The following is a 15346-nucleotide window of genomic DNA, read 5'->3' on the forward strand; positions in this document are numbered from 1 at the left end:
TTTTGATCTGGAATGCATACCAAGTTTCATCAAGTATAACTTCAATATTTTTAATCATACACCAATAAAAGTTATATGTATATGTATTGTTAGATTCTCTAGTTTCCATTTCTGTTATTGTTTTCTGTCATTGGCCAACTTTTACCTGTACAGGTGCAAATAAAGGTGAAAATTTAGTATTTATAATTTAATGCTAACAATCAAAATAAACTCTGCAACAACACAACATTAGTAAACATAAAACTTCATAAAACAGTTTCACAGTAAGAAAAAATACTTTGAACAGTTACAGGTAAGTCCCAGGTAAGCAAAAAACTCGTTAAAGGTGAGTAAAAAGCTCGTTAACTCAAAAATAGTAAATTCATAGTTAGAACTATTTTGAAACTTCAGATAAAATTTTCATAATGATAAAATGCTTCAATCAAAAGATTCAAATGCTACTAAGTCGAATTCCTCATCATCATCGTTATCAATGAAAAAATTAGCCACTTGTTTATCATCACTCCAATCTACGTCGGCCATTTGGTCGACATTTTCAAAAATTTATTTACGATTTTTATTTTTCATTGTAAACAGTAAAAACGTCCGAGAAGTACAAATATACTTCAGATTTCAACCAATCAAAACCTCTGTAACAATTATCATACGTAATTGTCGGTAAGGGAATTCCCTTTGTTGCTTAGAAACTATGATAAACAAATGGGTCCGAGAAACGACAATTGTCGCGTGTAGCAATGACGAGTCGAATTACCGGAACGACATATGCCGCGTGTAGCAGCCTAAGGGTTAAGCATTGTATGTAAATCTTCTGAAAGTGAAATGAATCAAAATCATTTTATTTCCTAAAAACAAACATCATTTGAAAAAAAATATTTGATGACTATTCAAAGATTTTTTTTATAAAAAAGGACTATACAAAACAACTATATCAAATTGAATTATGAAAATTAATTTTGTACCTTGAGAACTTTTGACTTTGCTATATTGATAGTATTGATAACCATGCGACATTGGTGACTTTTGATCTGTTCTAACAGAGCATTAAATCTAGCCATAAGCTGTCGCCAGTGATCTAACTCGGCCATTGGCCCTGTATCATCAGCTTCCTTCCTCATCTGGTCACTTTCAGCTAAAATCTAAAAAAATGGCAAAAAAATTATGCAAACCTGTCAAGTCATACAATGAAAACAAACAAATGTCACAAATGAAATAGTAATGTCAACTTAACCATACATATTATAACCACTTTGTCAAAGTACAAACAGGAAATTGTATTCGCCTAAATTGAAATCAAAATTGATATGGCATATCTTAAATTGCTGGGTTAAGTGAAACAAATATGTTTTAATTCATGAAGGCTTGGAAATATCCATTAAGTTGGTAAAAAAAAGTTGTTTTGCAAAAGATCTGAATTTGGTAAAACAATGTGAGAGACACCTAAATGAGGTTGTATAACAAATATAACGTGACTCTGAAATGTAGTTGCTGAACAAGTAGAAACAAATCTTGTCTTTCGTCATAACAGCTTGAAAATATCCACTAAATAGGTAAACAGAAAGTAGGTTAGTGAAATGTTTGAATTTGCTAAGTGTGTTATATGACCTTTTACTGAGGTTGCATAAACAGATATCATCTGGCTGTGACATGCAGTTGCTGAGACCAATGCAAAAATATATAAATACACCATAAAAAGGCTTTTTAAAAAATCTTTTCGGTATATCTCCAGTTTCACGAGATAGCTTCTTACTATAGTTGTCAACGAAATGAAGAAATGCTAAGTTCAAACTTCTTTTTGATCTATCAACTAGTATATAATTTCTATTAGACACAGGATAAGTGTGACAATCAGACAAATAGAGGGAATAAATCATTACTATTTCAGATTTAACACTTTCAGTACTGAATTTTATCTGACTGCACATTCCTAACGCCGGACTAAATGTTAGCATGAGTGGTTTCCTGGCTGGACTTATTTTTGACATGTGCTTGCTACAACGTGTTTCTCAACTTTGAAGGACGAGTAATAAAATTTGACGTTGATTAGCGGTTTGAAATTTTAGGGGCTTACTAAAAAATTGTCAATTTATATCAGACAACCAACAGGAAAGTCAAACTTCTATGAAATTTCAGTATCCGAGACTTGAGTTTAAAGTCTAAGGGAGTGGGGAAATATTGACAAGTATTTATCAAGTACGACTGTTTTCCAGCCTTTGTTTTCCCCCTAATATCGTCATGTTCATTTACAAAATGAGTTTCCTGAAGTTTTACATGATGTCAAAAAATGTTTTTGCTTCATCGGAAGGAATACAATCTCAATATAATGCCTGATATCCTGAAGAAATGTCGAAAGAAACCTGGCGAGATAATCCACCATTTTGTGGTTATGTAAACATGAAGCAAAGAAAGATAACTCAACTTAATTTTGACGAGCGACCACATATGGTTTACCAATATCATGCATTGTATTGATTAATTTTATTGTTCTATATTGAGTGAATAAAACTAAAAATTTATTGTAGATTTATCTGGATTTATTACTCTGTGCAAAAAGGACAAGTTAAATTAAATTAATTATTTTGTTAATTAATTAATTTTACCAGATTATTTTTTTTATTGCAGAATATTTTTCTAACCTTGTAATTGTTTTCAATTTTCTCTAAATCTGATATTCTATATTCAGGTTTGAGTAGGGGCCTTTTTCAGGAGTTGATAGCTTTGAATAGTCATTCAATAAAATATTTTAGGAAACAAACATAAAAAAATCAATACATAAATTTACTTGCCTGCTAAAATTGAGCTTGTATTTTGTAGTTTTTTCTTGCAACTGCCTGATAATATCAGTCATCTTAAGATGTACAATCCACTCTTTATAGTTCAAAAATTAATTAAACAAACATTAAACTCCAAAATTCCAAATAAAAAAAGTTCAAATAAGGTTTCAAACAACAAAGTCAACATCAATAAAGATGCATGGACAGTTAATAGTAGGATTTTCTGTTATGGAAGATGGTAAAACAATCAGGGAGACATAAATGTTTTCCACAGTCTATGCAGTCTATACCTGGTTTGTTTCATTTGTCTTTTTGGTTGGAGTGCACTCTCCAATGACACACATGGCACCAGCTTTTTGTTTGGAAAGTTCCTGGTAGATGTTTCTGTGAAAGACAAGCTTCCACGAGTACTAGTGACGGACGTTCACCAATCAATTCTTCAGCCACAGCTTTAGAAAAATCTAAGAAGGTCTATGATCTCCTATTTGGTCCAGGTTGATGGTTTGGAGAGCACAAGAAGAGCCTAAAGGCATTAAATTTCAGAATTTCAAGCATAGTAAAATCCTCTTTGGCCATTTCAGGTCTTGTGTTGGAAAACATAATACTGAATATACTGATCAGCCCTATCAACACCACCCACATACTTAGTATAGTCTACAATCATTTGAGGGCATGGTATGTCCTGCTGTTGGTATTGACCATTCGGCGGTTGTACATTTCTTTGTACTGTTCCAGTGCTGCTGTCATGTATGGTAGAAATAACGCTTACATTTTTTTTGTCTTTCCATACTGTTGCATTGATGGCCCCTTTCTGCCTGAACTGCATGTTCCCACGATTGGTTATTCCTTCAGGGTTCTTTCTCATAATGTTCCTAGGTAGCTCCCTACGATTTGACCTGACTGTACCACAGGTACCAGTGTTGTGATTTTCAAATAGATCATCAAGCAGATGTTGTAAAAACATTATCCATATAAACATGGTATCCCTGCCCTAGGACTTCAGCTCCTTCTAAGCATGATTTTACAACATGATGGGCAAGACCATTAGCTGTCCAATCAGTTCTACCACTGTATATTTTGCAGAACGAAATACATGTATATCCAGTGTCAGCTTCTGATTCCCCATTTTGTAGGGTTTGCTGGCATGTATTGCTTGAAAGATAACCTTCCTTGAACCATTACTTCATCTACAGAAACTTGTCTCTTGGGTACATACTGATAGACCATCTTGTCTACAAATTTGCTCATGATAGCATTGACTTTATATAATACAGAGAAACCTAATATGGCAAGAGACCTACTAAGTTGTGGGAAAGTTCGTAGAATAATATTTCCGATGCTAGAGGAAGCGAAAGCCTGACCACCTACTCAGTATCAGAAAGTACTGGTATAAAGCCTTTTTTCATGCGTTATTTTTTTTCTGTTAAAAGTTTGATAGCAAAAATGAAATCAGTACTGTATGTGTTCCAAAAGCTATCGAGTAATTTAAGAAAAAACTATCTTTTGGCATCCACATTGCAAGCATCTGTCCGGTGAGATGTTAATATGGCGGCTTGACGTAACCTCAAAATAAAAGTATAATTAAAACCACTCATACTTGGCTCAAATGTTTATTTTTCTCAAACTCAATGCATTAAATGAAAATTTGAGATATAACAAATATGGTTTTAACAATTAGTATGGAACATTGAAGTTAAGTATGTATGAAAACTCCCTTTAAAAAAATTTATAATTTTACTTGTTTCAAGATGCCTTGAGGCATCATACGTCCATAGCCCGGTGATGCCTTGAGGCATCATATATCCATAGCCCAGTGATGCCTTGAGGCATCATTCAAGTCATCATACAGCCACAGCCCAGGGTAGGAAACTCATAGAAATATCTACCAGACCACAAGGCTGTCTACATCAAAACGTTACCTGTCCTGATTAAAATTTACCCGCCCTGAACATTTATGCAATAAAATGCCAATCTATTTTCCTTTTCAGATTCTAATGTATTGATGTTTAAAATGTTGGCATGACAAAAAAGTATGATTTGATATACCTAAAGATGTTCTGCACTATGTATGACTTATGATTTGTCACTTGATGAAAACACATTGCAACAAGTGCATATATAATTGAGACACTACTGGTGACTTTAAAGAGCATTTCATTTTCAGTCTACAATGTAATTCAGCATGCAATCTGAAAAGTTCTGCTTTAAGGAAATGAAAATTAGATTTTGATTTCAATTATTGTTACTTTACTTTTAAACAAATTGAAAAACTCAGATACTGTCAATATCCTCAGACTGATCTCCAGACAGCTGAACGGCATAGTTGACAATATAACTTTCCATGCAAGTTGTCACAAATCAACCATTTGAAACTCTGTTTTAAAGCTTGGAACAATTAATCATTTTGGCTTAGATTGATCATACAATTCATTCTTTTCCTTGGAATCAAGGTCATTTTTTGGGGAGGGAAGTTTAAAATATTGTCGTAAAGACTGTTACATGTAATAAAGTGGTTCCTTCAAAACTGGAGATTAGTTATTTTTCAGTTGGAGAGTTGGTTAGAAAACTGGAGGTTTGTAATCAGTGTTTTTCTGACGCAGTCAGTTATAGCTTCGTTTTTTACCCTTTGACCTTAAAGATGCTCTTCTATGGAAACGCAAGTCGCCTGACTGCAGTTCTTTTTCCTGATTGGCCAAATACTGATAACTTAGTGGGGTTAAAAAAAGAAAATTGAAATAGCGTGCCATGTGTTATTTCCTGATGAAAATTATAAGTACAAAGAACAAATTTTACTGCGACGGCTATCTTTTTTTAAAGATAGTACTTGTTTTCTACTAGCATTACAAGTAAATTATGTGTGATGTTTATGGACAGCCTTAAACTTGAAGTTTGTTTAGTTATAAACTATGCTGAATATTTATTCACTTGCCACAAGTTATTTTTTTTGTTTAGTTATAAACTATGCTGAATATTAATTCACTTGCAACAAGTTATATTCAAATTAATGCACCAACCAATTTTCAGTCTTCTGATCACTACCATCTATAATGAAAATTGACGTGAAAGGATTTTTTCATTAACTGCATACCATGAGGTTAAATATTTGGGGAAATAAAGCAAATATTCAATAATGCTGATACCAAATTTCCGAAATCATCACAAGTCTAAAGGAGTATTATTTTCTTTAATTATTGCAAACGAAACTTGGGAAATGTACTGTATTGTTGAAATTACAGAAAATGTAAAATAAGAATTATAAGGGAGGTAACTGACATTTTTAATCAAAAATGGTAATTCTAAAATTTGTTAACACACTTGGCTCTACAAAATTAAGACTGTTAAATTGACAGTAATTAACAAATTAAATTGATCTTTATTAAATGATTGGCTGTACATTAAATGCGGATGTATCCAATCGGAATCCATTCTTGTAATTGTCAATCATCCTCGATAACACTGATCAGCTGATTGCTCCACGGAGAATATTTACTGGTCATAAAACATTTCTTTACCTATTTCGACACAATTAACACCTGTTGTCAAATTTATGGCTCATTAGATTATCAAAGGAATGAGATTGAAATACAAATTTTGGGGTTTGAATACTGGTATTTCTAGATATTTTTTGACAGTTCAGAAAGCGGTATATTTTCTGTTCCCACAGTAGAACTGTAAAAAGGTTCTCATTCCAGTAGAAATGACCTACCAATGGTAGGTTCACATACATATGTAGACACAACTTTTGAAGATCTAACAAAAACAAATTCATTTTTTCCCTTTCCGTCAATATTTTTGTTTTATAAGCGCGATCGCTATTGGTTGATTCAATAAAAATCAGCCAATGGGATTTGATTTGAAACACAAGAGTTTACCATGCTCCCTGCAGAGATTGAAGCAAAACACATGATAATGTAATGTTACTTGATCGGTTTGATTCTTAAGTTCCATTATGAATGAGGTAATACCGAGAACTCGTTACAAAAATAGAAAAGGGTAATCCCAATCACCTGTAAAAATAGCCTGACCACCGGGCTGTTGAAATTTAACATGTGACTGCCCGATCATAAAACAGGCAGTCTCGGGCAGTTGGGCAGTCTATAATTTTCAACTCTGCATACCCTGGTGATGCCTTGAGGCATCATTTGCCTTGAATGGGTTAAGCAGGGTACAATAAAACACAGATAATAAAACTGAGGTGTCCTGATCCTAGAAAGTGGTTACCTGCTCTATCTGTTTGCACCATACAGTTGCCAATTCTTCTAAATCAGATACAATTTCAGGATTAGCTGCAGCTTGGATACAGTCCTGTGCACTTTTGACTGTATTTAGATTTATCTTCTCACTAGTATTGGCTGCAAGTCTTACGCCTTCTCCTGAGTTAGCTTGGGCATCTTATAAAAAATAAAAAATAATAGTGGCAATTCACCTGGATGAGACAAACATGAAGTATTAACTTTACTAACTCAGCTACTGAAACCAGAGTTAGAAATAGTAGCCTGCCCGCCAGTCTGAGACTGGCTATTTTTTGCAAAAATCTATATAGCCATATAGTAAGTATATTGAAAAATTGTATTCAGGACTGGCTAGAATTTGAGTCAGTTTTCTACCCTGCTAAAACTGTTTAAAAACACAAGTGAGTTGAAAAAACAAAAACAAAAAAACAATAAAAGAACAGCGTTCCAATGTCTCCTACGATAAAAAAAAAAAAAAAAAGTGTGGAAAACTTTAAATTCACTCATATTTGGTAAGTCCATTTGGGCAATAACTTCTGTAAAAATCATTCAGCTATAAAGTCGAACTTAATCTGTAACTCTTTGTAATAAGGCCACATACAAAAGATAAAATCAATTGATAAAAGCATTTCAATAAAAAGTGTGGAAAACTGTAAATTCACTGAAGTCGACAGGCCATAACTACCATAAAAAAAATCATTGAACTGTAACTGCAACTCTTCATAATAAGGCCACATACCAAAAACAAACTTATTTGGTAAAAGCACTACAAAATAAAAGTGCAGAAAACGAGGACAGATGGTACGACAGACGGACGGATGCCTGGTATTCCATGTCCCCTTGAGTTACAGTGACAAAAAAAAAAAAAAAACATCAAGAAATCTGAGCAATGGCTCACTAATGATTAGGGGTTTAAAAAAAAAAATTCAGATAGAACATATATCACCACTAAAAATATCGAGAAATAGGTGTTAAAACATTTTTAAGCTACAAAAAGTAAGCTTATTGATCCCACCAACTCCAATTTCACATACAAATACTAATATCAATCATGAAACCCAAAAAGTCAATCAGAAGGAAATGCAGAAAAGAAGACGTGCAATAACTTCATGTAATATAGAATGTGTGAAAGTTTCAAGAAATTCCATTCAGCAGTTTCTGATGAGTATCAGATGAGAGCTGGGGACAAATAAATATATTGAACAATTCATATTTACTTTAAATGGAGGCAGTATAAAAAAACCTGTCATTATCCCCTTCAAGTTTGTGTCTTCAGCCACTAGCCTAGAAAACATTTATTGCAGCTGATATAGTTCTTAGCACAGACAGCCCTTGATAAAAAGAATATGTGCAAAAGTCACAAAATGCTTAACTGCTAAAGCATAACTTACGTCCAAGGTAGTTAACAAAACTTTCAAAGCCATCCAAAAATGCTGATCTTAACTTTCTGCCATTAGGATCAGAGTCCAGTTCTCCCCAAGTCTCCAAAGATCCTAAATACTGTTGATACAGCTTGGACATAATGCATTCAAATGCTGATAAAATTCCTGAAGGTTCAGTAGCATCTAGAACACCAAATGTGACCTCCTATAAGCAAAGAAGAACGCTTAAATCTTTCTAAAGTTTGTAAAATTTTACAATCAGTAGCTCTTTCAGTCATGTTGAAATTTGTACATGGCATGTCAGACAAAAATCATATAAATCCAGGAGATATTTCTTTTGAACTTTGACTTGGTCTACAGGTGACCATGTTAACACTGAGTTTTAGGTCAGATAATCTTCATCAAGGTTGTTGTTGAAACTATTTATAAATGCAGCAAAATATATCATTAATGTTCATACAGTTAAATTTCCTACCATGGAGAAAATAGAATAGAATTTTTTTTAATGTAGAAAATTTATAATAAAAAGAACAAATTTTACTGCGTAAGCTATTCTTTTTTTTAAAAGATAGTACTTGTTGTCACTAACTTCATTTATATTCTTGGTTGTTAATGCTACTTCTTGCTTGGTTCTTATAAAATAGATACATGTCCCTCTTAGTTTTTCTCCAGTTCCACTTGTTACTAAAACTCTAGGTGCAATTGTTCCTTTTACAGTACCAGGAACAACTCTTCCACATTCTGAAAAAGCATAATCAGACAAAAAAGGAAAACGTAACTAAAGCCCTCAATCTAGAAGCCAAAGTGAACTTTTAACATCAAGTCACTCGTAGGTGTTAACCCTCCCGTTTTTTGTGAGAGTCTCCCATTATTTTACCTTTTGACCCACAAAAAATAAGTCTCCTGTGCAGGAGGCATCAATCTGCCGGTTTCAAGAATTCCTTAGTTAAACCTCCCGTAATTGAATTTCTCAAACTTTCATCAATTTTTGTGCTCCATTTTTGTTTATGTCAACAACTGTATGGGTCATGAAAGCGCTTTATTGTCGAAACGCTTGGAATAGCTGATTGACATACAAGTCTCTCTAGAGTTATCTTCGTTCATATCTACAAATAGCATGATTTACAATTTTGAATGGATAGTTATGTCAAGATTTTACGAACTTTGGGGCCGAACACAACTTGCCGTTCCATATGGCTAATCATTTTACTGACTTTGTGAAAAAAAAAAAAAAAAAAAAACATTCCTTGACAATAAAATTGCAGAGAAATTTAATGTTAAAGGACTAAATGCACCCAAATCATAAAGCAGGTTATCGTACTAAGTCTTGAGGCTACAAACATACAGTGATTGAAAACTGTAAACAGAAACCTTCAGTATTTTAAGTGATGAAAGCAATAGAAGGGGTGCCAAAATGTTATTTGCTACTCTTGTTCGCATTTTTAAAGATGGAAGCAGGTCCATCAAAGCCAGATTCATTGACATGCCAGTGATAAACATTGGAACAGGGCAAAATCTATTTTATGCCATACCAACCATCACTTCTGTGAATAAATGTGTAATAATTTTGTTGATTCGTTTGTATATATCATGTATTTATGGTTTTGAAAAAAAAATATTTAAAATCCTGTTTTATTTTATTTATAACATTGAAAAATATGCTGATAATGTTGTCAAATCTCTCTCAATTTTATGACGGACTGATGGAGATCTCCCACAATTAGGCCTGACTAGGTTAACAGGTATGTTAAGTCTAAGTTCTTCTTGGTGGCTATATTTGCTACCAATATTTTGATTACTTTCAAATTTACAGAAAGAATATTTATTTGTCAACAGTGGATTTTTTTCACCAATATTTGTCAATGCATCACTCTGAAATAAAGATGGCAACATTACTAATGAATTTTCTCATAAGGAGTTAATTACACAAATGAAGTGTTAATCAATAGATGTTTGTTTTAGTTTTTATAATGGGTAAACAAATAACAAATGGCTAGAAAGACCCCTTTCACTTGAGAATACTGCTGACAAATTTGCAGTTTTAATCACTGAAGTACCATGAAATTGAACTTGTTGTTATTACATAATAGCAAAAAAGGGATATATTGTTCAGATCTATTTACAAATGTACAAAAAATACTATTGTCACTGTATGTGTAATTTTCATTACGTATTATCATATCATATATCATACCCATCATTACATTATCAACAACTTCTTTTATTGATGTATGCATATCATTTACTAACATTGCATGCTTGGCGCGAAATGAATAATACCCATTCAGGCATAGCTCAACTGGGCATTCTATATTTCATCAACTGCCTGATAGCCTAGCTTAGCTGACACTATAATGCAGAAGCAATATATTTACATGTATAGTGAATTTGCATGGTTTTTCTAAAGTTTACTGAAAGTTTCATTGATAAATTTAGTTTTTGGTTTAGGCTTAGATAATCGTTTTATTGTGCTATATTACATTTTAACGTTTGTCTATAATTTAGCTATTATTTGGATATTTGCTGAAATTTGCGATAGAAATCCTTTTTTTCATAAATTGCGAAAGCGCTTTGCAAGTTTCTCAGCCGTAGGGTCATTTTATTGTGTTTTCGGGTTGTGTATAATTGAGTTATTGAATTTTTCCCGAAAAATGAATAAATATGTACAGTTTGTTAATAAATATATCTACAGTTTATAAAGATTTTGGCTCTTAATGGTTGGTGAAACTTGTCCTGACAATGGAGATATAGTCTGCATATATGCCCTGCGACAAATTTGGAGGCTCCAGCAAGATTCATAGGTTAAAATTAATATTGCTAATGTGAATCAAATAGTCTTAGAGCTTTTATAAGATAGAATATAAAACTTGCCTTCAAGAGTAGGGACCATAGCATCCTGATAGAAGAACATGACACTTCGAGATCCATCTTTTTCACAAAAACTTGTTATCAAGGTAACTTGCTGCAATATTAAAAGATGAATAAGTATTTTCCATCTTTAAAAGCATTAACAATGCTTTTTTTTAAAATAAAAACTATCAAAATGTTTATAGTATTATCTAAGATACAGTTTTTGTAAACTAGTATAGATGTGTAAAGATAGTCATACCAAAAAGTACTTGAAGTATCAGTAGCATAGTTTACATTTTCCCCATACTAGTAAAATACTAGGATTTTGATTAGTTAGGAACATGTCTTAACAAATCCCACATGCCTAAGTGTTGCTAGGCCATATACCTAAGTGTAACTTATCATTTCCCTGTGGAACATCACCTGGTAATTATCACTAACACAATGGTCACTTAAAATATATGATAAGGGCATTAACATCTCACATGTTGACTTCTTTGCATTAGATGTTAGCAAAACGAGAATGTACTTTCAAATGCCCTTTACTTGGAATATGTTGCAGCATTAGAATAGATTACTTTCCTTTTGTCTGTGAACTGTATGATTGTTTACCCACAAATCAACTTCATACTTGGTACTTTAAATTGTGTTAGAGAAATCCAATGTGTTTGAGCCATCCCAGTTTGACTGTATTTGGGATGGATGAGACTTATGATAGTGACCTAGCTGACTCTATGGTCTACTTCTGCCTTTGGCAATTCAAGTAAAATTTTGACATACCCTTTCTGAATCTAACACACATTCTTCAACCACACCATAGTCCAAAGACAGGTGATATGCAACCATTTGTAGAATGTACTTGTGTTGTGCTTGCAGCAGTAATTTTCTTACATCTCTTGCTTCTTTAGCTTTTTGCTAAATCAAAAGAATAAGGATTATCCACAATTGGCAATTACAAAATTGTTACATTGTTTGTTTGTTTGTTGGGGTTTAACGTCCGAGCAGCAATATTTCAGCTATATTCAGATGATGAACATGAAATTGATGATAAAATGAACATGAAATGATGATGTTACATCTCATTAAATAAAGCAGTAAAACTTAATGTCCCTGTTCACTCCTATACCAAACCTGTTTACACTACTTGATGACAATCCATATTTTTCACAGTATTCTATGGAAATGATATGCAAAATCCTGAACTTTCTGAAATTTTAACAAAGGTACTATGGAGTTATTCACAGTCTGTAGAGCGTAATTTGCAGTCAAAATTCTTAGAAAATACAGAAAATCTGTGTAAGTAAACACCTCTGCTATACTACTGCTGACAGAAATACAGAAAATAGACTGAACAATTAGAACTTTTTATTGCAATCATGTACATGTTCATAGATATACAATGTACTTTAGGCTTTGAAGTTACCTGTCTCTCTTTCAGACTTTCCATATTGAGAAGATTTCCAATAGTACTTCTCCTTCTTCCATGTAGAGTTGGCGAAACACCAATAGCAACACTTTGCCTTCTATCTCCCACTCCATGTGGAGTTCCATCAGGAGAAAGAAATGACATATTTGAAATGTACAGCTATCAACACTAAAAATAAAAAAGTAATAGTACATGTATCAGTGATTTTCCTACTGTTCTTGGGAAGGGGCACGGGGCCCATGCAATTGGGAAAAAAAGGGTGTAAAATTGCTAATTTGGGAAATGATATGAAGATGAGAAACACTACAGTTCCCTCAGTATTGAAGAGTGCAGATCTCCTTTGGAAGACAATTTGAATACAACAGAGACTGAAGAAAAGTTTGTAAATGTACATTTCTCATCAAAAATTCGTCTTAAAAATGCGATTTTTTTTCCTTTTTCATTAGTTTTAAACATTAATAAAACATTTGTCATTTGAATCATTTAATAGTACATGTATATTAAAAATTAAGTTTTCTTTCATGTTGATTTTATTAAGCCAAATGAATCTAATTTCTGACATTAAGCACTATCAGCTGAGCTCGTTTTTTTTTTTTATAGAACTTAGAATTATGAGACATCGCCATGCCAGCAATTGAATTGCCCAGTCAGAAATATTATCGACATATTGTATGGGTCATTTTTTGGCTTGTCTGTTTTACTTTTTTTAGTTCCCTTCAAGCGCAACGATGACAGAATCGAATAGATTGCAACGCAATCATAATGGCATTGATAGTATAAGGAAAACTAACGAAACACCTGACAGATGATCCAAATGTAAATAAACAAAGTATGACACAGTAGGAAAAAAAAAAATAACAACACGATCACTATCTCGAGGCAACCGGATGTCTATTGACAATTGGAAATCTTACAACCAACAATTGCGATTTTTAGAGCATTTTTCTCATTGGGAATGGGGCTGAAATTCTGACCTTAAATAAGGGTTGGAAAATCAATGTGTATGTTCAGGCTTTCGTGGACAGTTGTTCAAGGTGTTAGGTAAGAGGTTTTTTTTTAATTGAATGGTATGATTCACCACAATTTTAATACTTATCAATAAGTTATGTTTTTTTTTTCAGTTCAGAGCAAAGTGCTTTGTAATTTTTGTAAAAAAAGTGTGAGCTAAACATCAAATTGAGATCATGAGCATGTGCCATGTCATTCTTGTGTACATGTACATGTATGTTCACATCCTGTGTTCTGTGACAAAGTTGATATTTCATACTGCTTTAATTTTTCAATAAAGAAATTTCTCTCTTCCACCATCTTTCTGAGAACTTCTCAGTCTAATTCTCTAAATGGTACTAGCCCCCCCAAAAATTTCGGGCCATGCATTCAACATACATGTAGGCATTGACTGGCATACTTTAGCAAAGTGCATTACGCGAGGGAAACATTGTGAGTTCATATTGACTAGGGAAATGTGAAATACAAGAAATCTATAATGTATAAAACATTCATTTCTCGTCAGAAGATTGATGAATAAAGGTACTTCTTTTCCAATTAAATTTATTCTTGGGAACCTCGAGGATCACCATTCTTTGAATTTGCCACCAGGCCGACATCCATGGCTGGTAAAAATGCTTGGCTTGTAGACTTTGGCTAACGTAACAATGATTACTAAACATGTTCATTAAATTTGAGATGGGGCTTGTCAGAAATTTATATGGCAAAGACTTGATCACTAAATAAAAATTTGCGGAAGTTTCAGGATCAGTAAAAGACATCATTTGAAATATATTAAAAACAACTACAGAATAAAACTCATCTATGGCTGAAAGTCTATGAAAAAAAAAAAACAAAAAAAACCAAATAAACATACTGCAATTTTGACCATATAGGCTTGTCATAAGGATAATTTTTTAAAAAGTTAATGACTATAAAATACTGCAGGACAGACAATATGTCTGGTAAAAATGTCTTCAGTACAGTAAAAAATATTGTTTTATTTTAGTTGCCCAAATAGAAGAAAAGTTAAAAATATGAGATTTGGTCTTGTGATCTCTACACCAATTTCACATACACTGTGTACACCAGACAGAGTGATGAATGGGATGAAAATAGCTCACAATATGTACCTTTGGTCCAGGCAAACAAAATTGGGGACATGGTGTTTTTTTTTTGGAGGGGAGAAAAAAAATTCCCAAATGAAATATTTCTTCTATTCAAACCCAAGTACAGCACCTGATTATAAGTCTGTACACCTAAGAAAACAAAAAAGGGAGGGGCGGAGTGGTACATGTACATGTATCTCCAGAATTTAAAAATTTCATATATGTTCATAAAAGAAAATGATGAAAAGTACCTCCTACAAAACCTAAGGTACCTGCTTTGCAAAAAAAAAATAATGAAACCCCTGCAACAGTAGCATACAAGATGGAATGATTTTTTGCTCCTACTGCCAGTCCCAGATTTTTTAGACTTGGTGTCTGTATTAAAAGTTTGGGAATGTCATCAATGTAAGTACAGAGCATATGGGTGTTAAATTGGGAACTTCTATCAACTGCCCCTGTCACTGGAACAAAACTTAAGTTCCGCCTTCAGCTACTTTTGTCGCAGATGAGACAAAAATGGCAAAAAACAAATTAAAAAGGGAATTGGAAACATGAATAATATGTCTACTACAAAAATGACTGTAAAACC

At 33.0% G+C, this 15346-nt stretch overlaps 1 protein-coding gene across 2 annotated transcripts in view; it reads right to left on the reverse strand.

Moving 5' to 3' along the window:
* Positions 1-15346, reverse strand: part of LOC148616357 (dynein axonemal heavy chain 8-like) — a 110501-nt gene that overhangs the window by 90220 nt on the left and 4935 nt on the right. For both annotated transcript variants that reach the window (XR_015922164.1, XM_088583290.1), the window contains exons 2-8: positions 12659-12829; positions 12016-12150; positions 11257-11347; positions 8975-9126; positions 8395-8590; positions 6993-7162; positions 960-1136 (exon numbers count right to left, since the gene is read on the reverse strand). Coding sequence is in view for 1 of the 2 variants with exons in the window: in XM_088583290.1 (XP_088439416.1) it covers positions 960-1136; positions 6993-7162; positions 8395-8590; positions 8975-9126; positions 11257-11347; positions 12016-12150; positions 12659-12805 (1068 nt within the window). In the remaining variant the exon portion in view is untranslated. The remainder of the gene's footprint in view (positions 1-959; positions 1137-6992; positions 7163-8394; positions 8591-8974; positions 9127-11256; positions 11348-12015; positions 12151-12658; positions 12830-15346) is intronic.

This window comes from Perna viridis, chromosome 5 (assembly GCF_037379345.1).
Source record: "Perna viridis isolate PV_CMFRI_1.1 ecotype Kerala chromosome 5, ASM3737934v1, whole genome shotgun sequence".
Lineage (NCBI taxonomy): Eukaryota > Metazoa > Mollusca > Bivalvia > Mytilida > Mytilidae > Perna > Perna viridis.